The sequence below is a fragment of the Phycodurus eques genome, chromosome 3 (genome assembly GCF_024500275.1).
Source record: "Phycodurus eques isolate BA_2022a chromosome 3, UOR_Pequ_1.1, whole genome shotgun sequence".
Lineage (NCBI taxonomy): Eukaryota > Metazoa > Chordata > Actinopteri > Syngnathiformes > Syngnathidae > Phycodurus > Phycodurus eques.
Window position 1 is genome coordinate 25516358 of NC_084527.1, and position 26143 is coordinate 25542500.

At 43.1% G+C, this 26143-nt stretch overlaps 2 protein-coding genes across 5 annotated transcripts; both read right to left on the minus strand.

Annotated features, from left to right (window-relative positions):
• Nucleotides 1-652: 652 nt before the first annotated feature.
• Nucleotides 653-13699, minus strand: abcb9 (ATP-binding cassette, sub-family B (MDR/TAP), member 9). 3 transcript variants are annotated; one of them, XM_061672847.1, is made up of 12 exons: nt 12805-12931; nt 12393-12650; nt 11582-11696; nt 7551-7681; nt 7264-7469; nt 6968-7165; nt 6737-6865; nt 6449-6637; nt 6181-6354; nt 5798-5957; nt 5509-5645; nt 653-3428 (listed from the first exon to the last, which is right to left on the minus strand). In XM_061672847.1, exons 1-12 carry the CDS (start codon nt 12830-12832, stop codon nt 3114-3116), a joined length of 2040 nt encoding a protein of 679 aa, XP_061528831.1. In that variant the 5' UTR covers nt 12833-12931; the 3' UTR covers nt 653-3113. The 3 variants fall into 3 exon arrangements, with proteins under 3 accessions (XP_061528831.1, XP_061528829.1, XP_061528830.1); XM_061672846.1 differs by having other exon boundaries at nt 654-1177; nt 3143-3428; nt 12393-13699; XM_061672845.1 differs by having other exon boundaries at nt 12393-13698.
• A 1728-nt stretch (nt 13700-15427) lies between these two features.
• On the minus strand, nt 15428-25905 carry zgc:113436 (uncharacterized protein LOC503528 homolog). Of its 2 annotated transcripts, none has more exons than XM_061671021.1 (8): nt 25419-25905; nt 24651-24844; nt 24437-24548; nt 24201-24339; nt 18134-18188; nt 17775-18056; nt 17586-17699; nt 15428-16974 (listed from the first exon to the last, which is right to left on the minus strand). In XM_061671021.1, exons 1-8 carry the CDS (start codon nt 25585-25587, stop codon nt 16720-16722), a joined length of 1320 nt encoding a protein of 439 aa, XP_061527005.1. In that variant the 5' UTR covers nt 25588-25905; the 3' UTR covers nt 15428-16719. The 2 variants fall into 2 exon arrangements, with proteins under 2 accessions (XP_061527005.1, XP_061527006.1); XM_061671022.1 differs by having other exon boundaries at nt 15429-16974; nt 17775-18032; nt 25419-25903.
• Between the last annotated feature and the right edge of the window lie 238 nt (nt 25906-26143).

Sequence of the window (26143 nt, forward strand, 5' to 3'; positions counted from 1 at the left end):
GTACTTTACTTTGTACTTTAACAAAGCTAAACTCAACCACGAAATCCCTAAATACAAGCAGCACATCGACTATCCTACCCGGGAAAATAACATTTTAGACCACTGCTATACTACGCTAAAAACGCTTACCGTGTCAAACCTCCTGCAGCTCTGGGCTCGTCTGATCACTGCTTAATTCACTTAATACCGACTGTTTTCTCAATGTCTTTATGTCTCAAAAGTGTTGTCAATTGACTGTCTGTTGTCGTACTAGAGCGGCTCCAACCACCGGAGAAAAATTCCTTGTGTTTTTTTTTTGGACATACTTTGCAAATAAAGATGATTCTGATTCTGATAAAGGGCTTCTAGACAAAGGAAATACAGATTAAATAAAACGTAACACAAGAAATAAGAATTAAGGAGGCTATCCTGTATTGGTTATTTTACTATTACTTTATCCACATACAAAATAATCACACAAACAGAATACCTAAACTATTTACAGCCTAAATAGCTCATCGGCCTTTTTTTTAAATCAATTGGCCATGTATGCAGCATTTGGCCTTAAATCAACGAGTACTGTATTATATACTCAATAATGTAATAAATGAATAAAGAACACTTGTATCAGACATCCCAGAGCTCAATGAATGAAATATTCCAATGGAAAATCTTTATTGAATACATTTTTTTCAGAACATATTTTCTTAGAACAAAGTAGTTCAGGATCATATTCAAAATAAAACGGGAGATGTTGATCAGTGTGGAGCATTCACGTGCCTGTGTACTCTTCCTACACCATATGGACTTGCTCCTGACAAGACTACTTATGGTCCTGGCCAGGGGCCTTCCAGACCTGGATCACTAGTCAGTGATGAGAATCGATTGGATTCAGGTCTGGAGAATGGGTGGGCCAGTATAGCATCAATGCCTTTGTCATCAAGAAACTGCTGATACACTCCAACCACAAGAACTGACATAGTCAAGTTAAAGATGGAACCAAGAGCCCATTGTGGCCTCTCCTGTGGATGTCAGGCCCTCATGGACTCTTGACAGTTTTGGCAGGATCGCATACAAGTGGCTTGCTGGTAGACTGTTCTTCATTGGATAAAGAGGAAACCAGTATTTGAGCTACTCTTGATTCAGCGTTGCCTTCCAACGATCCCCTCCACCTCTCTTCCACACTACTGACACAGTGCTGGAAGATACAGCAAAACTCCTGGTCACAGCACATTTGCAGGTTGCAGATACCACCTCATGCTACCACAAGTGGCAAGGGCACAGGAATTGTCCAGAAAGGATATAATGCGATGGGTAATGATTTGAAGAAATTGAGTATCATCAATGCTATGTCTAGCATATGATGAGTATGAATAAAGTGTCTAATAGCTGATCAAGTCCTGACATGGCTACATGTACCATATATCACAATGTAATAAATGAGTGCAATAATAGGAAAATTACAGTTACTGACTCAGCAAATTACACTGGAGTCGGAAACCCAAGATCAAAATTCTCAATTATTGAGGTATAGAAATTATAGTCAAGATACAAACACAACCTTATTTAACTTAGTTATCTCGTGCACTAATGTTAATTCCACATGGCATAAATTCTATTTAAACAATAATGTATATAGTGCTGTGAAAGCTTCGCCGCTCCTGCTTGTTTTTTGTTTTTGTTTGTTTGTTTTGCGTATTTATCACACTAAAATATCTCAGATCATCATGCTGATTTTAATATTTCACAAAGACAATCCAAATGTAAAATTCTGTTTTTAAATAATTTTATTTATTAAGGAAAAATAATCAAAATCTATCTTGCCCTATGTCCTGAACCTAATAACCTGTTGTGCCGGCCTTGACAGCAATAACTGAAATCAAGAGTTTGCAATAACTGATGAGTTTTTTGCATCACTGGAGAACAATTTTGGCTCAATCCTCTTTGCAGAATTGTTTTAATTTAGTTAATTAGGGTTTCTGGGCATGAACTGCAGTTAAGGTCATAGCACAGCACCTCATTTTTCTTGTCATTCAGGTGGATTTACTGGTTGATTTTAGATTTTCTTTACTGCATAACCCAAGGGCACTTGAGGGTATGAAGAGATAGCCGGACGTTCACCTTTATGATTTATTAGTATACAGAATTGTTCCAATAATCACAGCAAGTTGTCCAGTCTACAGATTATTTAGGGGTCATCAATTTGTTTGGGTAAATGGGAGGGAAGCCTTTGTTCGTTGTCAGCAGTAGTTTTCACCTTGGAACTCTCCCATGGATCCCATTTTAGCCAAGTGACTATTTTATAGTTGAGTGGCAATGACGCCTGCAGTTCTTTAGATGTCATTTTGGGTTCATTTAGGACCCCTTGGACAAATCGTTGTTGCACTCCTGGAGTAATTCTGTATGGCCGACCACTCCTGAGAAGGTTCACCATTCCTAGTTTTCTCCATTTGTGGGTAATTGCTCCAAATGGGTCACTGGAGTCCCAAAACCAGACTACTACAGACTGATTACTTTGTTCCTCATGTGTTCTTGATTTCTTTGGATTGTACCACGACTGATTCTTTAGATCTCACAGCCCAGTTCACGTTGTTTTACAGGTACTATTTACGTGATTTATTCATTTGACAAAACTGGCAATTACTTTTTTACAAAGGGCCAGATAGGTTTGGATAGGTTTCTTAAAAAATACAATTTTAATTTAGAAACTGCATTTTGCAATTATTTGGGCTGTCTTTGGAGGATTGGAATTGGTTGGATTTATGTTAAAAATTTGTTTTTTTAAATGAAATCAGGAAGGGGCAAATACTTTTTCCACAGTATTATTGTTAAGATTATGTATATATTTGATGCAGTATTCAATAACCAGTCACTGATGGTGCAGTGGTACACTCGCCTGACTTTGGTGCAGGCAGCATGGGTTCAGTTCCTACTCAGTGACGGTGTAAATCTGTGTGCAAATGGTTGTCCGTGTCTATATGTCCCCTGCGACTGACTGGCGACCAATTCAGGGTGTTTTTGCCCGAAGTCAGCTGGGATAGGCTCCAGCACCCCGTGACCCTAACCAGGATAAGCGGTGTTGAAAGTGGATGATGGATATTCAATAACAAAAAACATTTCCACACAGTTTATTCTCAATAGCGAGGGCTGTACTCTTGCTCACTTGCACTGCTGCTTTGTCTGCTACGCTGGTGTCCTCCATCAGGCTTCCAGGAGGAATTCTCTGAAAGATTTAGTACTTCATCCCCTGTCTCAATGCCCAGAACCTGTCGCTGGACCAGTTTGTAGTACAACCCCCCACTGGCCATCAGCTGACCGTGAGATCCCTGTTCAGCCACACGGCCCTTATCGATCACAATGATGCTGTCTGCCCTCTCCACGGTGCTGAGCCGATGTGCAACAACTAACACTGTGTGCTCCCTCATGATGTTGTTCAGCGCTTGCTGTACCTGTACGAACGATAAGATTAAAGCAAAGATTAAATGTCTCACTTTTTTTTTTTTTTAATCAATTATTAAAGTCTCTTCAAATTGAAACCTTTAAGGCACATGCACATAAAACTAAAACAATGCTCCTATGATTGTTATATCACATAAGGGGCATACAGGTGTCCGGTCAAAATATATCGTGGACTAGATCAGAATGTTTGAGTACCTTAGATATGTCAGATTAGACACCCAGATACTTCCTGGAAGAGTGGACTCACCGGAGCGTTTAACAAGCTACAATATTAATTTAGAGGCCAATCAAACTGCACAAAATGCAATCAGTGATTCTATTGGAGAGGTGGGTAGTCAGGGCCCTCCAGATGCCCAACCTGTTACTATTATCTGTCAAAACAAACAAAACAAAACAAAAAACATTGCAGACTGGGTGGGAGTGATGACAGCTTTAGAGAGCAGAACATTCATTAGCAGTCTTTTTCCTGTTTCGCTTTCAGTACTAATGAGTAGTCATTTCATAAGTTAAATATTAAGGGACTTTAAAAAAACAAAAACAAAACAACACTATTGTTTAAGTGTACCAATTGTTGGAGGTTATTCAGTATTTCTCTTTTGTCCATCCTGTAGGCTCTGTAACATCCTAAGAAATGGATGAAAACCAAACAACTCCAGATTCTATTGATGTTGCTCCTTAAGGTCTCCTTAAAGGGGCCATATTTTACCAAACCAAGTTTTTCTAGTATTTGGGATGTAATATTGGCTCCACGGTGCCTGAATAAACATGTGAAATACAAATTAAACTCGTCCACGCATTCCCGAGTTCCAGATGCTTTTGTTCTGCCGAGAGGCCTGAAATCAAGTCATTTGAATTTCTCGAGCTTATCTACATCACTAGCGAACATCTCCACCTTCCTTTTCCGCTCCGAGCCAGCGCTGTCAACATAACAAACATGTGCTCTCACAAGTGGGTCTTCTGCATGGAGATCTTAGCCAAATATGGACAAAGCGGACAGAAAACTGGGTCAAACAGAAGTAGCTGTCAGAGGGGCCTTTTCTGGACACTCGTATGACAAAACCAAGGTGTTTTTTATAAACGAAATTGACTTTTACATTAAGTCCATGTTAGAGAGTCACTCTATGGGAGGTGTAAATCGCTAAAATATGGGAGCTTTAAGACCTGAAGTTGTGTGCACCCCTAAACATATGAAGTTACTCTTCAAATTCAATTGTGCTCAATGTTGCTGCTGACAGTGATTTTATTTAATTTCCTCCGTATTCTCGTACAATTGAGTTGCTGATGATCAAGCATAGTGATCGCAGGATTAAAATATAATCGTAGCATCCCAACAGAATCACTCCTTTCCAGAAGGTTTATTCAAATGAACTGTCTGCTGTAACCTACGCCAACAACAAAAACAAGTCTTTGTCCTGCGCATGTAGCTACAAGCTAATTTTTGCTGCATTTGCCTTCCGGAATTTTTGGAACACACTATATTATGAACATTTACAGCATTAAATAACCCTTAACTGCTGAAAACGTAAACCAAGTCAGCTACAACAATGTCATTCTTACTTTTATTGTGACTGTGATTATTATTATTACAATTACTACTCCTATAATCCGACCGGCTTGTGCTCAGTCTGTTCCACATTTGCACCCACCCGAAAATTTAAAATAAACATCCATCCACTATAAGCAAAACACAAATAATACATTCTTCACTGAACTGAGCTGAATAGGTCGTGATGTCTTGCACTGCATGCAGACATATTATTCATTAAGTGCTACAAAACACACCCTGAATGAATCATTTCCCGTTTGGTAATATTCCTCGATATGCTGATATCCTGCATGATGGCAGTTAAAACTCCAAAGTTTCGTTCAACTTTACAGGCACTTTTATCCCCTTAATGTTCTGGTTTATTTGTGAATTATATGGCATGAGGTGGATTTGACTTCACAGGTTCCACTGGACAGCATTCAATGATTCAAGCCAAATTATGGGATTGCATTACAAGGGTGTCTTTCATTTCCCACCGGTACATTAGATAATTTTTCACTAAGTAAAAACAGTATGTCACTCACAAAATGTTCACTCTCTGCATCCAAGGCACTGGTCGCCTCATCCAAGATAAGAACACGAGGTTGTCGGACAAGAGCTCTTGCAATGGCCACTCTTTGTTTTTGCCCACCTGACAACTGTGCGCCTTTCTCTCCAACACCTAGCAAACAGTGAGATGCAAACACTGAGAGCAGAAATAGTTTAACTCTTGGCCATCATTTAAGGGGAAACTTGTACAACAACTTAACAATATTACATCTACTCTAGGAGAAATAGATTTGAAAGACAGAAATGAAAATATGCAATAATAACTTGTTTGATAGCCTTGGGGCAGGGCGATGATGAAATCATGAGCATTCGCCTTTGTGGCTGCCTGTATGACAGCCTCCACGGGGACATCAGTCAGACCATAAGTGATGTTCTCCTCGATTGTTCGGGCAAAAAGAACTGGTTCTTGGCCTACAAGCGCCACCTGCATAATGATGGCTTGAAATTACTCAAAATGTAAGTGCATATATTCAAGTCCTGCAGCATATCATCAAAATAATAATATATAATAGTAATGTATTGGTTAGGTTCATCAACAACAATGAATGATTAATAATGGTACCATTGTCTTTCATTGCCATTTCTATGAATTTATAGTACATTTGATAAACGTCAGATTTTTTCCTGACCATTTGACATGGACTGACCCGAGAATGGAGGTCTCCATGCTGGAAGGTGTGAACAGGCTTTCCGTCCAGCAGGACTTGACCATGCTGGGGAACATAGAAGTTTTCCAATAGGTTGACACAGGAGCTCTTGCCACTGCCTGACGGTCCAACCAGGGCGGTAACCTCGCCAGGCTTTAGAGTGAATGACACTCCCTGCAATATACAAATAATTATTCAACCTCAGCAGTGAACCAGCTTGAATCACAAGCTGTTATACTATATTTGTTATACTACATGTAAATCTAACCTTGAGGATTTCAATCTCTGGCCGAGTAGGGTAAGCAAATGTGATGTCTTGAAAATCTACCAGACCAGTGAATGACTCCAGAGTATCTGTACCATCAGGTGGGTGTTTGGGTTTTCTGTCCAAGTACTCGAAAACCTTTTCAGCAGCTCCTACGCCCTGCATGAGCCCTGAGTAAACTGATGCAATGTTCTGCAAGGTGGATTCCACAGGAATTTAGTAACAGATTTATGGACCTTGTTAATGTTTCAGTGCAAACAAACACAATGAGACAATATGGAAAATATATACCGCCAAACATTCCCCCATTTCAAGCATGTATATGAAAAATGATAACAACTGGCTGCTTTCCATCTGACCAGTCACCACAAGGTGGCCACCGTAGGCGAGAATGGTAACCTCCAGAGCAAGCTCTGATATCTAGAAAACAGAAATACTAGATAAATACCTGCTCTATGACCAATACCAATGAAATTATTTTAGAAAAAAATATAAATTAGTGATGCATCATCTGATACCTACACAACTGGACCACATATAGCAAGCATATGCCAGGGCTTGTTTCTTGTTGAGATGGTACATGACAACCAGCTTGTCGTAGTAGGAGTCAGCCTCTCGATGCTCGTTGGCAAAGCTTCGTACTGTCTTCATAGCTGAAATGGTTTCTTCCGCAACTTTGTTAGCCTTTGCAAGAGTTGTTTGCACCTCTTTAGTTAGTTTCTGGAAATAAAGTATTTAGAGTGGCTAGCTACCATTAATCTTAAAATTCTAAAATAATAATCATCATCATCATCAGAAAAGATTCAACAGTAGATTACCTTGTAGTAATTTCCATAATACTCAGAAAGAAGGGCAATAAAAGGAAGTCCCATCATGTTCACTAATGTTAGCTTCCAGGACATTCCAAACATGAAAATGAGAAACCCAACAGCCTTGATGGTGCTCCTCAAGAACACGTTAATGTTCTGGGAGATGAGGTCACTCACTTGGGTGGTGTCAGCTGACAGACGTGACGTGATGTCACCTAAAGAGTGATACATAGATGAGAATATTAAAGTGCCTTGTACACCGAATGATTGATGTTATGAGGAAGCTCTTAACTTACCTGTATGGTTCTCATCAAAAAAGCCAATATCCTGCCTCATCAGAGTTCTAAAGAGGTGGTTCCTGAACCGAAGATTCAATCGTGCAAATGTGAGTGTAAACACTCCTCCACGCACTCCAATTGCAATTGAACTGAATGGAGGGAAAGTGGTTTTGTTGGCATTTTAACATTTATTTTTTTTATCATTAACTACATTACTGACATCCTGGGCTAAAAGCTTTTACAGAAGCATGTTGTAATCAGTGATGTTTTTGTAAAATAAAAAATTAAAGTTACCGTAATTTCTCTTGTATAATGTGCATTTTTCCCCCCAAAAAATTGTCAAGAGTGAATCGTGCACATTATACATAGGTATAGGTGGAAAATGGGGGGGGGGGGAAACATTTTATAAATATATGCCGCCATTTAGAAGTTATGAAAAAGCTGTACAGTTGCATTCTAAAACGCCACGGCCACCTGGAGGTTATGAGAGGTGTACACTTTCATTCTAATATGCCACCGCCACCTAGTGGTTATGAAAAAGGTGTAGCCTACACTTTCATTCCAATATGACAGGGACGTATGATTGCATATATGTACAGTTGTGCCCATAAGTTTACATACCCAGGCAGAATTTGCGTTTTTTTTTTTTTTTTTTTTTTTTTTTTTAATATGGCTGATGACTGAACAACAATCATTATTAATTTATTTGTGGTTATTTTTGTTGAATCATAATGCTTTTCTGAAATGCCTGACCGTTTAATTTGAATCCCAATAAAATTAAATGTGTTTTCGCCTTCATGTTTTCTTTAAAGAATTGTACCCATCTTACAAATTCTACCAGGGTAATCAAACATATGAGAACAACCGTGTGTTTTCTCATTTACTAAATAAAAGTAGGGTTGTGAATTTTAAAATAAGAGTAAGTAAATAAAAAAAGAAAGCATTACATGTTCAAATAAAGTGCTTAACTTCAGAATAATTCTTTTGAAAAAAAAAACCTAACAAAATACAGATAATACTTCATGTTTTGAACATATGGGTAGAAGCAAAATCATGCATTGTAAAAATGCATTATACATAGGTAGAAAGGGTTTTCCAGAATTTTGATGTCAACTTTGAGGGTGCGTATTATACGTGGGTGCCCATTATACATGAGAAATTACATGTACTTAAAAATGGATGGATGATGTCCTCCATGTTTTGATCCTTAAGACCAGGCAGGCTGCATGTATATCTACAGCAGCAGCGTTGCTACACCTTCACTGTGTATTGTATGATAAACAATGACCTCCCAGTCATTTTCCTCAATACAATAGAAAGGAAGCATTCAGCTGATTTGGTAAAATGCTACTGGACAGATGGGCTGCTGCTTCTTCAAGTCATCAGTGGCAAAAGATTGCTTGCAAAGAATCATTGTTGACACAAAACTATTATTAGTTTGATGAAGTAACTGTGATCTGATTACTTTCGTGGATACAGCAATGCGTTACATTGTTAGTTACTCAAAATAGCAGCCATTTGCATTTACAAAGTAATGTGTTACTGGTATCACTGATCTGCAGTCATTGTATTTGACTAAAATGTTACAAACTTACCAAAATGTCATTGTAAAAACATACATGCATCTACCTAGAATAAGAATAAAGGCCTAATTTGAATCAACAACGAATCTACACTTAAGGTTTATTGCCACCTCCGGCACATTCGAGTCAGTGAAATTGATGCTTTATTCTCTTGAAAGATGAAAAAAAAATATTGATATCCCACACCAAAATCAATAGACTCTTCTTGCCCATTTTGTGGAAATTGCCTTTTCTTTTTTACATAATCCTACTATAAGATAATGAAACATCCTTGACTGAGGTAATACTCTCCCTTATGACACACATTTGTGTTATAATTTTAACCTCCAGCACCACATAAGAAAGACCAGGCACTGATTCAAGAGTCCCCCCAAGCTGAAAACAATAGCACACTAGCCAACGACTTGAGTACCTTCTACTGCAGATTTGAAAAGGACAGTTTCACACCCCACACCCACCCGGCCGCACCCCGACCACAATCACACCTCTGACTTCTGCGTTAACCATCCATGAACAGGATGTGAGACGCATCTTCAAACAACAAAAGATTAACAAAGCAGCAGGCCCGGACCATGTGTCCCCATCCTGCCTCAAAGTCTGCGCGGACCAGCTCGCTCCAGTCTTCACTCAGATCTTCAATAGATCTCTGGAACTGTGCGAAGTAACATCCTGTTTCAAACGCTCCACCATCATTCCAGTCCCCAAGAAACCTGCAATCTCGGGTCTGAATGACTACAGGCCTGTCGCTTTGACATCTGTGGTCATTAAGTCCTTTGAACGTCTCGTGCTGGACCACCTCAAGAGTGTCACAGGTCCCCTGCTGGACCCCCTGCAGTTTGCCTACCAAGCGAACAGGTCTGCGGATGATGCATTCAACATGGGACTGCACTTCATCCTAGAACACCTCGACAGTGCAAGGACCTACATCATCCCTGAACTCCTTTCATCCAAGCTTCTCCAGCTCAGCGTCTCACCTGCCATCTGCCAGTGGATTTACAGCTTTCTGACGGGCAGGACACAGCAGGTCAGGTTGGGGTAGGCCACCTCATCCACATGCAGCATCAGCACTGGGGCGCTCCAAGGTTGTGTCCTCTCTCCGCTGCTCTTCTCTATCTACACGAACGACTGCACCTCAGCGAACCCGACTGTCAAACTCCTGAAGTTTGCAGATGACACCACTGTCATCGGCCTCATCAAGGACGGTGACGAGTCTGCATATCGACAGGAAGCGGAGCGGCTGGAGCTGTGGTGCGGCCGACACGACCTGGAGCTGAACACGCTCAAGACTGTAGAGATGATCGTGGACTTCAGGAGGCATCCTTCGCCACAGCTGCCCCTCACGTTGTCCAGCTGCCTTGTGTCAACCGTCGAGACCTTCAAGTTCCTGGGAATTACAGTCTCTCAGGACCTGAAGTGGGCGACCAACATCAACTCCGTCCTCAAAAAGGCCCAGCAGAGGATGTACTTCCTGCGGCTTCTGAGAAAGCACGGCCTGCCACCGGAGCTGCTGAGACAGTTCTAAACAGCGGTCATCGAATCAGTCCTGTGTTCTTCCATCAGAGTCTGGTTTGGTGCTGCTACAAAAAAGGACAAACTCCGACTGCAACGGACAACCAAAACTGCTGAAAGGATTATCGGTACCCCCCTACCCACCATTGAGGACTTGCACGCTGCCAGAACTAAGACAAGAGCGTGCAAAATCCTCTCGGACCCTCCGCACCCCGGTCACCAGCTCTTCCAGCTCCTTCCCTCAGGTAGGTGCTACCGATCAATGCAAACTAGAACTAGCAGACATTCCAACAGCTTCTTCTCTCTTGCGATCAACTTCTTAAACACCTAACCTATAATTCCATTACAACATGCTGGCAATTTTTTGACTTGAGTTCGTTGTCACATTTCTGTGGGGCCAATTATGTATTACTCATGCACTCACTGTAGTTGTCTCGCCATGCTGAACTATTTGCATATACTGGCCACTCATGCCAGAGTAGCATCTGCTCCATTTGCACACTGATTGAGGAGTATCTGTAACATTTGCACAACCAACATTGTCCCAGATTAGCTCTTTGCACATTGGTCATTGCACCGGACTATTGCAATATTAGTCATTTGAACTGCTCTAAGTGCTAGAGGACTCTGCATCTTTTTGCACAATTGTCAAAAAAACAAAAAACAAACAAAACAAAAAACTGTACTGGCATTACCAGATAACTAGCAACCCTTTACTGCTCAGTGACTGACAAAAAAAAAAAAAAAAAAAAAATGTCTTTCTGTCTCCAAAGTGTTCTGTAAATTGACTGTCTGTTGTCGTACTAGAGCGGCTCCAACTACCGGAGACAAATTCCTTGTGTGTTTTTTAGACATACTTGGCAAATGATTCTGATTCTGATACGGTGTGCAATATTTTAAAGATGCAGCTCTAAAAGCTCAGCTCTCTCTCTGCCCCATCAAAATGATAATACTCACCTGGTGAAGGCCAAGACTGAGAGTGTGATGGCAGGTTTAGCAAAGTATTCCATGCTATGGTGAACCACAATGCTATCTATCGCCTTCCCATAGTAGTAAGGTATGAAGGCTTCACCTGTGAGTGAAAAAAGAGAGAGTCGCAGTGGAAATAATACTTTCATTTATTCTGTAATTATCAGTTTTTAATTGTTATATACAAATAAATGGTGGTGAACAAAGTGTGGCACTAAGACATTATCGTCTAAACCAGTGATTCTCAAAGTGTGGTACTCAGGCTCACTCTAGTGGTACACGACAGAATCACTGCCCAAGTGCAGTTCAATTGTATTGAACGTTTTAGTACAATTTTCCTATATTTAGGCAAAGTTTAATGTTCAAACTGAGTAGTATTTTACAATGACTTACAATTTTGATGAACACTTAGACCTACTACGTTCCAGTGTTCCAATGTTGGTTATGATGGTGGTACTTGGAGCACTCAGTATTTTTTCAAGTGGTACTTGGTGTAACAGGTTTGAGAATGACTGGTATAAATGAATGATACTAAAGTAACCTGTAGCATTAAAAATACAATAAATAGGGATTTGGAAGCGTACTATAGGCGACGTTTAAACTAATTTGCGACATGAGTTGGTATGTAACATTCTGGAAAACCTATTCAGACAAAACTACAGTATTTTACAGAGTAAAATGGTTTTGAATAACCCTCCACCTAAATGTGTCGTCCATCTGTATGATCATAGCATGTTAGTTGAAAAAAAAAAAAAAAAAAAGGAAGCACCTGATTAGTAATCCCACTAAAGATACTCACACACAGCAGAAATGACAAGGAAGATAATAGCTACAGTTAACAGTCCACCATCTTGTTTCGTGTAGCTCAGTAGACGACCCAGTGTAGCTCCTGTGGTGGTCTTCTCTGTTTCTTTCTTCTCACAATTGTTCCTCCTCTCACTGCGTACCCCATCTTCCTCCTCCTCTTCACCATCTGGCTGAAGCAAGTTCTCAGTGTCGTCACAATGTCCCGGTTCACTGCTATTTTCCTTTCCTAGAACCCACCACAGCCCCAGAACTGCCAACGAGGAGAAACAGGTCCAGCAAATCAGACTCAAAGACCAAGGACGATGAGATAATGACTCAAGTTCACTCAGCATCAGCAGCTTGGCTAGAGTATATGTAATAATAGTCTGGCAGACTAAGAGGATGAGGGTGGTGAGTTTAGCCACCGTGTGTGGGCCATCTTCTCTGTTCCATAAGACTCCAATGGAGGCACCCAGGAGGAGAGAAGCTCGAAGCAGCACAGTCCCCCAGATGTCCAATGCCGACTGCAGAATGCTAAAGTTCAAACCATCTTCTAGAAAAATGTTAAACTGTGTTCCGTGAATATATAAGAGTGTGGCGATAATGATGTCCAGTAGGATGTATGAAATAGTACAAGTCACATTTATTTTAATACCCATGCTGAGGCTAAAAGACAAAACAGTGTTCCGCTACTGTTCTATATGAATAGTATACCGTATTCAGTTTGAGGATTTGGGGCCAGGTATAAATCCCTCAATGAAGTGTATTTACTATATGCTGACGGTTCAGGTTACATTCGGGGCAGTAGCAAAATAATTCCGGAATGAACTGTCAACAACAACAAAATAATTCTCACTTTGGGAATTATTTGGGGGACACAGACAGTGCCACCGCAATTTTCAGCTATCCATGTTAAATAGCTTACGGCAGAGGGGAAAGTGTCTTTCCGCTGCTATCAGCACCTCCGTTATCAAGTCTCATGGCACTGCCAAGTCATGGTGTTAGTAAATTCCAAAGAGACTTACCGAGGGTGTGCTGTGTTAACAGTCTCGGTTAGGCGCAAACAAACTTGGGAGTCAATGCGCTAACCTCGCAATGTCAAGTCGTGTTAGTTTGGTCAGGTGAGAATTCGCGTTTATATCGACGTAACGGTGTGCCCCCGTCTAGGTCCTGGGACTTTGACATTGACTTGGGAAGTAATTGACGTGACTACGGCGTCCCCCTTTCGCTCTAAATTATGCTTCCTGGGGTAAAAGCAGAAAGACACTTGAGCTTGGCCATCTCGGCTGCGGAAGGGACCAGTGGAAAGCTCCGCCCACATTAATTCCTGCTCGTTGAAGAACACGAGTCCCAAGTCACGGCTCTTAAAGACAACGTCACTGATGCGTTCAATTACTTCGTCATGAAACTCTTTTATAATGCTTCTACGTATTTTGACATACACTGCGCATTTCAGACTATAGTACAGATAGTAGGCTTATAGTACTGTATACAGCCAATTAACTACCAACTATTTTATTGATTGTTAAGCAGGCACTTGGCAGAGCGCATTGTGGTTTGGTTCCCGGGGAGGAACCACTGAGGGGTAAATTTGGAAAACCTTAATATTAGCTTTCAAGTTCAACCATAAAATTGATGAGGCTTCATGTTAAAAGCCCACTCTTAAAGGGATGATGGGTCTTAACGGTCCATATTTCACAAACAAATTGATATTATGTACTATTTTATTATGTTTTATTTCTTGCTCAAGTAAATGAAGTTACCAGCCATTTCCAATAATATCAATAAATTTTAGGGCAATTGGTAAATCACTAATTGCATTTGGAACACCCCCTTTTCATCACCAAAATCGACAGGCTGCCCATGTCTTGGTATGACGTCAGTGCAGTAGTGGAGACACAATTCACTGCATAGCCAGTGTGGTAAAAGAAATGTACTAAACTAAAAAGTGGCAGGAATTAGTCATATTTTATCAGAGGTGGTTAGAGTAGCCAAATATTGCACTCAAGTAGGAGTACTGTTACTTGACAATAATGTGACTCAAGTAAAAGTAGTCCTCCAAAAAAGTAGTAAAAGTACACAGTGAAAAAACTATCCAAGTACTGAGTAAATGGTGAGTAACTTCTATATTTAATCACAGCGTTAACATCAATAAAATAAAAATTTAAAAAATAAAATGAATGTGCAAGTTCTGATATTACTGTGTGTGTGTGTGCATGTGTACAGTGTGAGCGAGATTTTGCCGTACCCCAACAGATGCATGTTGTTCAGTTGTGATAAAACAGGGCTAATGTGGGCTAATATGCACAGCCAAAACAACAACAAAACCTCTGCTAAGTTATAAGTGGGCTGAAATATCCACATTCGGGCAGACAAATACTACAACACATAAAAGCTGTTGTTTTTCTTTGTTTAAATGTCAACACGAGGCAACATGGTCGCCACGTAGGTACGTTGATTAGCCGGGCTGGTTTATCTAGTGTTAATACCTATGCCCGGGCAGCCCAATAGAAGACGTTGTGTGAGGTCATGTGACTTTCTTGTATTGTTTGATTGGTGAACTAGATTTAAACGTCACCAGACTTAAACATCACTCACGCTTAAATTGGGTAGGCGCAAACAGCGCCCAATGCGTTGTCGAAGTCGCGCACGAAACAGTTGATAAATAAGCAATTGTTCAATAAAAGCAGCGAGCACCATTTAGATCATTGTAACGGAGTAAAAGTACCATTTCTTCTTTAAAAAAAAACACGAGTAAAAGTAAAAAGTATGCAGTATTAAAACTTAAGTCAATGTAAATGAGTAAATGTGGCGCGTTACTATCCACCTCTGTATTTAATATATTGTCGCCGTCGGGTGGAATCGCCCCATCTACAAAAAAAAAACAACAACAACGGTGTGGACAAAGGAATACTATATACTATAAAGTTGGAGTTATTCACTTGTTTTATATATCGTAGCTGTTGGGTGGAACCCCATCACCTCCAAACTGACAACTTTTCAGGAAATTAAAAAAAAAAAAAATGATAGCTTGCTTGAGTTAACACCGCTTTGTTCAAGTTGGCATTATATCTTATTGCTGTCATATATCATTGTATTATCATATGAACTACAGCTAGCATCCCAAAATTATGTTCAATCGCTAATATGCAGAAAACAATTGCTGATTTATTAGGGTGTCATTGATAAACAATTATACAAACACAGTGGGCGAGTGCCACATTCTTGCAAGCCTCATGCATGTGGCTTCATGTCCCAAAACTGTCACCAATCATCACCAAAATGTACAAGGACATCTTTACTCATGGCACATTCAACCTCTAAAAAAATAATATTACAACGATGGGCCCAATATTTTGGATTTTATGGATGCTACGTGTGTTCCTTTTTCTCAAATGATCGTCTGTAGGCAGGATTGTGCTTTGGTCCATAAAATCTTAAATACCAGACAGATTGCTCTGATAGTTTCAGAGGTGTAATTGGGCATAAATAGGGATGTTCACATATCTTTTAATGAAGATCGGTCAGTTTTGGGACATTACGCGACGTAATGCTTTTGGCCATCAGAGCCTATCATGACAGCCAGCCAAGGTCTGTCACTCAATGCAACCTACGGAAACACCTTTGTAATCCATAGGAACTCTTTTGAAACAGTTTAGAGACATTTGTGGTGCTATAAATACCAAATTTATCTGACATATACGGATATTAATCTGCAAGAATTACTTCATGTGGGAGGACCTGGCTGTCTTCTTTCCGCAAGCAGGCATTTCAACGGTTGTTTTTTTTCCAAACAACAATCCTTCTAACATGTTTAACTATCACTATTTTCACTCATTATCGTCAAAAAAATAAAACATCCAGACTTACAATATCGGCAAAAATTACACCACTGCTCGTTACATCAGGCTTGACAGGCTGACGTGTCCAAAATGTGGCTGAAAATCAAATATTTCATCATAAAATGAGCCTAAAATTACAACTAAATCCATTTTGGGGGAGAGAGAGGGGGGGGCTTGCAAACATAATTTTTAAAGTGCAGAACTATGGAATAAGTGCTAATGTTCTCAACAATAACTGGTTCCTTTCACAACAAAATACTACCAAAGACAAAAGTGGACTGAAATAATTTAATATTTTCTGGGGAAATACTGTATTTGATCTGGTTTCCAGGCGAAGAAGCACAATTAATCTTGATCATTATTAGAGGCACTTCTTCGTGAGTGGTAAACCGAACTGTTCAATTTAACACAATCTAGATACCCTTTTCCATCCATAACCTTAAAAAGCTGAAATGAGGTCTCCTCCTTGTGAGGTGGAAATTTCAGAGTCCTAAATCCTCAATGTACATCAGATTCAGCAAAGTGATAGGTCAATTCAGTTTTTATAACTTCAGAGCTGCTTTGCTCTGTAGTCAGCACCGTCTCCACAGGGAAAGACAAATATAAACCCTCTTCTTTCAGTTTTTTCGAGGAATGGGGATCTCCAGCACAAAACAGTGGCTCGGATGTTTTCAACGTCATTGAGGGGTTGCTGTGTGCCTTTCTTTTTACACTCTTCTCCTGTTTATAGGCTGCTTTCATGTTGGCTATCACCTGAAAAGAGGACACACATTCAGAGACAAAACACGTGAAGGAAAATAAACAATGTCATTGAAATAATCCAGAAACATAGTATATATTTTTTTCTAAATCTACTCAACTTTTTACTGTCATGTTAAATTCATTCACTAGACTAGCACAAGCTCAATTATCTTGGCTGCAATGGAAAGCAACTGTGGCGTAATACACACACATACATGATTCACTCAATTGATCAAACAAGAAGGTTCAAGCTGTTTAATGCCACTCCCGGTTGACGTTTATGTCAAACTAAACAAAGAGAATTACACAGTGTGTATTTAATATAACGGTTTAAGAACGGCATTAATAATCGTGGTTTCAGAACCCATTAAGCAACAGATATTTGAACTTTTTGGTCATTTGTGTGGCAACGTGGTTCTGGAACCTTACATTTGTTGTCTTTGCATAAAAATTGAAAAACGCAAGGAAAAAGAAACTATTTCTACTGACTTGGTCTTGTAACCTGATTTACTCTCGTAAATAATTTAAATAGCAAAGAATCACATCCGAAAATCAGCATTTCAAGCCATACTCAAAATGAGCAATAATGACCCTATTCCACTTAAGATAAGATAATCAATTACCAGTTGCTTAACAGTGTTCTGCTGTTCCTGCATTATAGTCATGTATGTAGAAGCCTTCTCTTTGACAGAATACACATCCTGCTCATCATCATATCCAAGTGGACCAAATGTAGCCTATATGAAAGCAAAGAGAATTTAGAGAACAGAAAACCAACTGCCATGTTAGAAATAGTTTGTGCCCAGTCTTACCTGGTTTAGAGTGTTAGCTTTCCGGTTAAACATGAGAGAATAAGGAGTGAACTTAGTTGTGGGGTTTATGGATGTTCTAAAGAGAAACAGCAGAGGGTCCAGGAAGTCATCCCAGTCTGCCTGCTTTTCCGTCACCATCTGCCTAATGGCCTCTTTCAGCAACGGACTGGTGCAGTCGTGTAACGGGTTAAGCTGGGGTTGGGCCAGAGGAGAGACTTTCTGCACGATGCCCCATCTGTTGCTCAGCAGATTTGTAACCTGCCAAAAATAATCCACAACACACTGACCCACCAAAGTTCCAAACTTTGTCATCCTCTGATTGATCAGCTTGCTTGACTCATTTTGGACTTACATCTCACCTCATCACAGAAGTCTGCGCTCTGTGTGCACACAACTGTTTTAGGGGCACCAAACCTGAAAACGGGATAAAAGAATAATTTTAAAAGTAATACATTTCTAAATATTAAAAAAATATATTACAAGTTATGTTTTTTCTTGATTTGATGTTAAGATTTTAAGGACCTTAAATTCCCTCTAAAGTTTAAATGAAAATGTCATCAATTTGACATAACACAGAAATTTTTAAACATTTTTAATAAAAAAAATTAAATAAATAAACCCCTCCTTGAGCCGTCACTTTATCGTGGTGGAGGGGTTTGTGTGTCCCAATGATCCTAGGAGCTAAGTTGTCTGGGGCTTCACGCCCCTGGCAGGGTCACCCATGGCAAACAGGTCCTAGGTGAGGGACCAGACAAAGCACAGCTCCAAAGACCCCTATGATGAGAAAAATTATTGGATTACGTTATCCTTTGCCCGGAGGCGGGTCACCGGGGCCCCCCTCTGGAGCCAGGCCTGGAGGTGGGGCTCGAAGGCGAGCGCCTGGTGGCCCGGCTGGGCACAGCCCGAAAGGGTAACGTGGGTCCCCCTTTCCATGGGCTCACCACCTGTGGGAGGGGCCATAGGGGTCGGGTGCAATGCGAGCTGGGCGGTAGCCGAAGGCGGGGACCTTGGCGAGCCGATCCCCGGCTACAGAAGCCGACTCTAGGGACGTGGAATGTCACCTCTCTGGCAGGGAAAGAGCCTGAGCTGGTGTGTGAGGTCGAGACGTTCCGACTAGATATAGTCGGACTCGTCTCCACGCACAGCTTGGGCTCTGGTACCAGTCCTCTCGAGAGGGGTTGGACTCTCTTCCACTCTGGAGTTGCCCACGGTGAGAGGCGCCGAGCAGGTGTGGTTATATTTATTGCTCCCCGGCTCGGCGCCTGTACGTTGGGGTTCACCCCGGTGGACGAGAGGGTAGCCTCCCTCCGCCTCCGGGTGGGGGGACGGGTCCTGACTGTTGTTTGTGCCTATGCACCAAACAGCAGTTCAGAGTACCCACCCTTTTTGGAGTCCTTGGAGGGGGTGCTGGAGAGCGCTCCCGCTGGGGACTCCATCGTTCTGCTGGGGGACTTCAATGCTCACGTGGGCAATGACAGTGAGACCTGGAAGGGCGTGATTAGGGGGAACGGCCCCCCCGATCAGAACCCGAGCGGTGTTCTGTTATTGGACTTCTGTGCTCGTCACGGATTGTCCATAACGAACACCATGTTCAAGCATAAGGGTGTCCACACGTGCACCTGGCACCAGGACACCCTAGGTCGCAGTTCGATGATCGACTTTGTGGTCGTGTCATCGGACTTGCCGCCGCATGTCTTGGACACTCTGGTAAAGAGAGGGGCGGAGCTGTCAACTGATCACCACCTGGTGGTGAGTTGGCTCCGATGGTGGGGGAAGATGCCGGTCCGACGTGGCAGGCCCAAACGTATTGTGAGGGTCTGCTGGGAACGTCTGGCGGAATCCCCTGTCAGAAGGAGTTTCAACTCCCACCTCCGACAGAACTTTGCTCATGTTCCGGGGGAGGCGAGGGACATCGAGTCCGAGTGGACCATGTTCCGCGCCTCCATTGCTGAGGCGGCCGACCGGAGTTGTGGCCGTAAGGTGGTCGGTGCCTGTCGTGGCGGCAATCCCCGAACCCGTTGGTGGACACCAATGGTGAGGGATGCCGTCAAGCTGAAGAAGGAGTCCTATCAGGCCTTTTTGGCCTGTGGGACTCCTGAGGCAGCTGATGGGTACCGGCTGGCCAAGCGGAATGCAGCTTTGGTGGTTGCTGAAGCAAAAACCCGGGCATGGGAGGAGTTCGGTGAGGCCATGGAGAAAGACTTCCGGACGGCTTCGAGAAAATTCTGGTCCACCATCCGACGTCTCAGGAGGGGAAAGCAGTGCACCATCAACACTGTGTATAGTGGGGATGGGGCACTGCTGACCTCGACTCGGGAGGTTGTGAGCCGGTGGGGAGAATACTTCGAAGACCTCCTCAATTCCACCGACACGCCTTCCCATGAGGGAGAAGAGTCTGGGTTCTCTGAGGTGGGCTCTCCTATCTCTGGGGTTGAGGTCACCAAGGTGGTTAAAAAGCTCCTCGGTGGCAGGGCCCCGGGGGTGGATGAGATTCGCCCGGAGTTCCTCAAGGCTCTGGATGTTGTAGGGCTGTCCTGGTTGACACGCCTCTGCAACATCGCGTGGACATCGGGGACAGTGCCTCTGGATTGGCAGACTGGGGTGGTGGTTTCCCTTTTTAAGAAGGGGGACCGCAGGGTGTGTTCCAACTACAGGGGGATCACACTCCTCAGCCTCCCTGGTAAGGTCTATTCAGGGGTGCTGGAGAGGAGGTTCCGTCGGGAAGTTGAATCCCAGATTCAGGAGGAGCAGTGTGGTTTTCGTCCTGGCCGTGGAACAGTGGACCAGCTCTACACCCTTGGCAGGGTCCTCGAGGGTGCATGGGAGTTCGCCCAACCAGTCTAAATGTGTTTTGTGGACTTGGAGAAGGTGTTCGACCGTGTCCCTCGGGTGGTCCTGGTGAGGGTGCTTCGGGATGGGGTGCTTCGGGAGTATGGGGTACCGAACCCCCTGATACGGGCTGTTCGGTCCCTGTATGACCTGAGTCAGAGTTTGGTCCGCATATCCGGCAGTAAGGCAGTCGGACTCGTTTCCGGTGAGGGTTGGACTCCGCCAAGGCTGCCCTTTGTCACCGATTCTGTTAATAACTTTTATGGACAGAATTTCTAGGCGCAGCCGAGCCGTAGAGGGGGTCCGGTTTGGTGGCCTCAGTATTGCATCTCTGCTTTTTGCAGATGATGTGTTTCTGTTGGCTTCATCAAGCCGTGACCTCCAACTCTCACTGGAGCAGTTCGCAGCCGAGTGTGAAGCGGCTGGGATGAGTATCAGCACCTCCAAATCGGAGACCATGGTCCTCAGTCGGAAAAGGGTGGAGTGGCCTCTCCAGGTCGGGGATGAGATCCTGCCCCAAGTGGAGGAGTTCAAGTATCTTGGGGTCTTTCACGAGTGAGGGAAGAATGGAACGGGAGATCGACAGGCGGATCGATGCAGCGTCTGCAGTGATGCGGACTTTGTACCGATCCGTTGTGGCAAAGAAGGAGCTAAGCCGAAAGGCGAAGCTCTCGATTTACCGGTTGATCTACGTTTCTACCCTCACCTATGGTCATGAGCTGTGGGTCGTGACCGAAAGAACGAGATCCCGGATACAAGCGGCCGAAATAAGTTTCCTCCGCAGGGTGTCCGGGCTCTCCCTTAGAGATAGGGTGAGAAGCTCGGTTACCCGGGAGGATCTCAGAGTAGAGCCGTTACTCCTTCACATCGAGAGGAGCCAGATGAGGTGGCTGGGGCATCTGATTCGGATGCCTCCCGGACGCCTCCCCGGTGAGGTGTTCCGGGCACGTCCCACCGGGAGGAGACCCCGGGTACGACCCAGGACACGCTGGAGATACTACGTCTCTCGGCTGGCCTGGGAACGCCTCGGGATCCCCCCGGAAGAGCTGGATGAAGTGGCTGGGGAAAGGGAAGTCTGGGCGTCCCTGCTAAAGCTACTGCCCCCGCGACCCGACCTCGGATAAGCGGTAGAAGATGGATGGATGGATGGACAAAATAAAATTTGCCAAGTACACACATGGACAAAATTGTTGCTACCACTCTATTAATGAAAACCCTCACAGAAATAACTTGAATCAGACAAAAGTAATGAATATAAATGTGAATGAAAATTAGACAATGAAAATCAGGCATAGCTTTTGGATTGTGGTTCAACAGAATGATTTTGAAAATGAAACTCATGAAACAGGCCTTAACTTAATATGTTTCTGCACAACCTTTTGAGACAATCACTACATCCATCCATCCATTTTCTGAGCGCCTTCAACGGGGTGCGGGACTTGGCGCCACTCTGGGCAGGGGGGTCCCCCGCGGTTGGGCCCCGCTTGCCCTCCCCCCCCCCCCCATCACCCCCTTCCTGGTGTCCTTTCTTCTTTCCGCTAGGTGCTCTCCCTTCCTTTCTTTTTCCTCTTTCCTCCTCCCCTTTCTTCGTTTCTCCTGCTTCCCTCTTCCCGCCGTCTTAGCCCCCTTTCCCCCTGCTGTGTGTGGTGCACCGTCCTCAATCGTGCACTTCCCCTATCCCAACCCTGCTAGGTGCTCCTGCTGCTCACTGCCTACCCTGGGACTCCTGACCTCTCTCTTCATGTGTGTTTAACGAGTTTTCCAATCGTCTCAGGCCTGGCACCTGTTCTCACCCCTCCTCAGATGCTCACAGCCTTCACTCCTCTTCCCCTGCTTGTGCAGATGACTGTGTTGTACACGACGACATTCTGTCCAATGATGACGGCGAACGGGGTCATGGCTCGCGAATGCCTCTTTTCACATCCGCATTGCCAAACCCCATTACTTCAGCCCCTTCGTTCCTTCCGGATACTTCCAAAGCGCAGCGGACCACGCCTTATCCCGGCCGGCTCTATGTACACTTACAAGCAGCATGAACGTACTCTGGGGTCGCCGTTCATCTGTCGCGCCCACTCACAGACTGAACCCGCGTCATGAATCGCCAGAACCTAACTTCCCCTATCCACACTCAAATCCTAGACAGAAAAATGTACCTACGCATACGTCAACTGAGTGTCACGCCTCCAATTTGGGTTTTATTACAACGAAGCACCACCCCCTCTTCTATTTCACTTTCGACTCCCCGAAACATATCGCCGCCGCTCACGATCACAGCTCACCATGAAAGGGGTGGTACTTCCCACGGACACGACTCTTCCCCAGTCTCACGCGCACCCGACCCTCCACGTCTCCACACACACAGTGGCGACAACCGCTACCAGAGAAGCAAATACATCTGCTTAGCAGTCGTGTATGAGTATAGGTGTACGTTTGAGCCGATAAGGAGGTCGGAACCTGACAGTGACGACGACGAGCAGCCAAGTCGCAGCTGTACAACAGAAAAAGAGAGTGGCCACTGGGTCGATGTGACGGTATGTCTTTTTATACAGTCGTGGCAAGAAATAATGGCACCCCAAGGGTGCCAATATTTTTTAGCCCGACTGTACGTATTATATATTCATATATGTTTCAATGACACAGCACTAGCTTTGACATCATATGCAGTATTCCTATATATTGTGTGCCCCTCGCTTTATAACACGCCGCAGAGAAAGTCTTTGCCGTGTCTGTTGGCTTCTCATATAGGCAAAAGTACAGACGACAGTAGTTAAAAGTACTGCATGGGTCTTTTTTCCTACTGCCCAGTGCATAATAACCATAATAGAGTTGTAGGTATATACAAGGAAATCCTCAGCTCTTGTCTGCGCCACTTCGCCGCTGCACAGTGGCGGCTGTGAGATTTAGTTCTCTTGCTGGCGGTTGAGGTCCTGATGCCCATAGGAAAAATAGTTAGCACTGCAGCTGGTTTCAGCCTCTGCCTAACTACACCTGTGTATCCAATGCTTTCTGCTAAATCTTTCTGAAAGCACACCGGTTTGAAGTGATCAGCACAGAGTTTGGAATGCTTGCTATGCACCCATAGCTGACCACGTTTCTTCCCCTGTCCACTGGTCACATATTCCTTTTGCACTTGGAAAGCCAAAGAAACTCTTGCCACTGCCCGAACCATTTGTACAAACAAATGCCACAGAATAAACCATCGTGAAATCGCTAAGTCATACGACAACAAATATACAAGGACGGGAACAACAGCATGGAACAATAGCACACAACGCCGAATGAACAGGCTGTTTGGCTCGTGTTACGTCACAGCGCCGGATCGAGCCGAAGACCGGAAGGCACTAGATGCAAAAAGCAGGAGCATTCTGAATCATATTTATCGATTTAACTGCTGTATATCTGCTATATAATCATTTTGAAATGGCAGATGTGCTTTGTAAAGGGGTTCTAGAGTTACAAAAAATTGTTTTTACATCTTTGTCCTCTGACCTTTAAAATTATTGAGATATCCAGTAGCCAACTGGAGAACTAAACTTTACTCTGTTGACAAAAGCCTATTTCTCTCTCATTTCAAGTGATCAGAATGTGTGCTTTTACCTGGACATGCATTTGGAAATACATCTCGCTACAGAGACAGCATCCGTCTTTTGCACTGGAAACGCTTCGGGCCATTTACTAAAGTAATCAATGAGAACTGCAGCATGTGTGTTGCATTGCTGGGTCTCTGGGAAAGGCCCTGTGGAACACAAAAAGAAAAGCAGAGAATGTCTCAAATCTGGAACCAGTCCCACAAAATATGATTATTTTTTTTAAAAAGAAAATTAGGCAAAAACCTATGATGTCAATTCCAACTATATCCCATGGTGCATCAACTTTGATAGGTCGGACTGTCCTCGCCAGATTTTTATTCCTCTCTGCATGCTGACATGTCTCACATACTTTAATCTGAAAAACCAAATCAGACAGGTGAGGCATTATCATTTTTTTGCTACAGTCCACTGACGTTAAAAAAAAATATATATAGTAATAAGCACATAACAACAGTACCCAGTCCACCACATCCTTGATGATGCCCAGCCAGTAGTACTTGCTTTGAATTCTATGGACAGTCTTCTTCTGACCCAAATGATGTCCGATGTCATTAAAGTGGCAGTCGAGAAAAATCTGCCTCTTCCTGTCAGCCTCAATGACCACCTCTCTCTTTTCTTCTTTCTTTGGCCCCACATAATAGAGCTTGCCGTCTTAACATACAGAGACAAATGGTAATTTAGTGGGTGCAGCCAGGAATGGTTCTGATTAACGATTTTAAATTACATAAATGTGAAAAAATTGTGAAAGAAAAAGTTAATGCTCTTACAGTGAAAGGAGACTATCACACTAAATGTATTTAAAGTTTTCTTGTTTGCCGGGGTGTCGGCTAGTAAAACATCACTGCGAACTTAGGATCAATGTTTAAGTTTGGCATGCACTTTTCTGACAAACTAAAAAAAAACTTAAATAAGATGATCAACTTTTAGAGTTAAAAATGTTTTATCCATGGCACTCACTCAGCGGAAGTGGCCATTTCAAACATTTTTAATAAGTTCCTAAATAGTAATAATAACAACAGAAACGACAATAATAATATGAATAATAATTGTTATTATTATTATATGCATTGCATAGTATTTATGACACGAGAAAGCCACGATGATTTCAAATAAACATGTTTAGGAAACGGAAGCTCGTCGATCTTGACGCGTGTTTGACATGGGGGGAATCTATACACAGATTTCGGCAAATCGGTAGTGTATAATGTTTTAAAGCAAGTCTTACCGTCGATGATGAATTTCTGTGCGTATCTTTTGAGGTTCTTCTTCCTTAAGGGATTCATCGTCTGCGGGAAGCATCCCTCGGCCACAAAAGTGTAAATGTCACCGAGTTTATTCGAGCTGGAGTCGACCACTTCCTCTTCTGCTACTTGCAAAGAGTCCACGCTCAACATTTTTTTTCAATGACCTGATTAATACTAGAACAAAAAAAATAAACGTCAGAATACATCCAGAAGCATTTTAAGCTAATGTTTCAACATGCTACGGGAGGAGCGTCGTCTTCTTCTTTCTTTCATTATAATGATGAAAAGCAACACAGAGGATCATTATCGCCACCAACTGTCTCGCACTCAAAACGTGTTTTGAAAACGCACACGGAGCTGTCGCGACTGCTATTTGCTGCTGCTGCCAGCTATCTTCGGTCTTCACCCTGAACCGGTCGCCAGCCAATCGCAGGGCACACAGAAACAAACACTCTTCGATCGACCCACCACGGATGTTTTTGGGATGTGGGAGGAAACCGGAGTGCCCGGAGAAAACCCACGCAGGCACGGGGAGAACATGCAAACTCCACACAGGCGGGGCCGGGGATTGAACCCGGGTCCTCAGAACTGTGAGGCGGATGTGCTAACCAGTCGTCACCGTGTATATATATATAATGACGTATACGTTTGTCATATGTAAAAAAACTGACAACAAATCTCATTTCACATGTAGTGGTTATTTAAT

Coding starts and splice junctions, on each gene's coding strand:
- zgc:113436 (XM_061671021.1), bottom strand. CDS start 25,587: ATGTTGAGCGTGGACTCTTTGCAAGTAGCAGAAGAGGAAGTGGTCGAC. Junction 24,340..24,436: donor AGTTGGAATTGACATCATAG/GTTTTTGCCTAA, acceptor TGTGTTCCACAG/GGCCTTTCCCAGAGACCCAG. Junction 18,057..18,133: donor GCGCAGACTTCTGTGATGAG/GTGAGATGTAAG, acceptor TTGGTGGGTCAG/TGTGTTGTGGATTATTTTTG.
- abcb9 (XM_061672845.1), bottom strand. CDS start 13,038: ATGGGTATTAAAATAAATGTGACTTGTACTATTTCATACATCCTACTG. Junction 7,682..11,581: donor TCAGTCTTGGCCTTCACCAG/GTGAGTATTATC, acceptor CCCTCCATTCAG/TTCAATTGCAATTGGAGTGC. Junction 7,470..7,550: donor TTTTGATGAGAACCATACAG/GTAAGTTAAGAG, acceptor ATCACTCTTTAG/GTGACATCACGTCACGTCTG.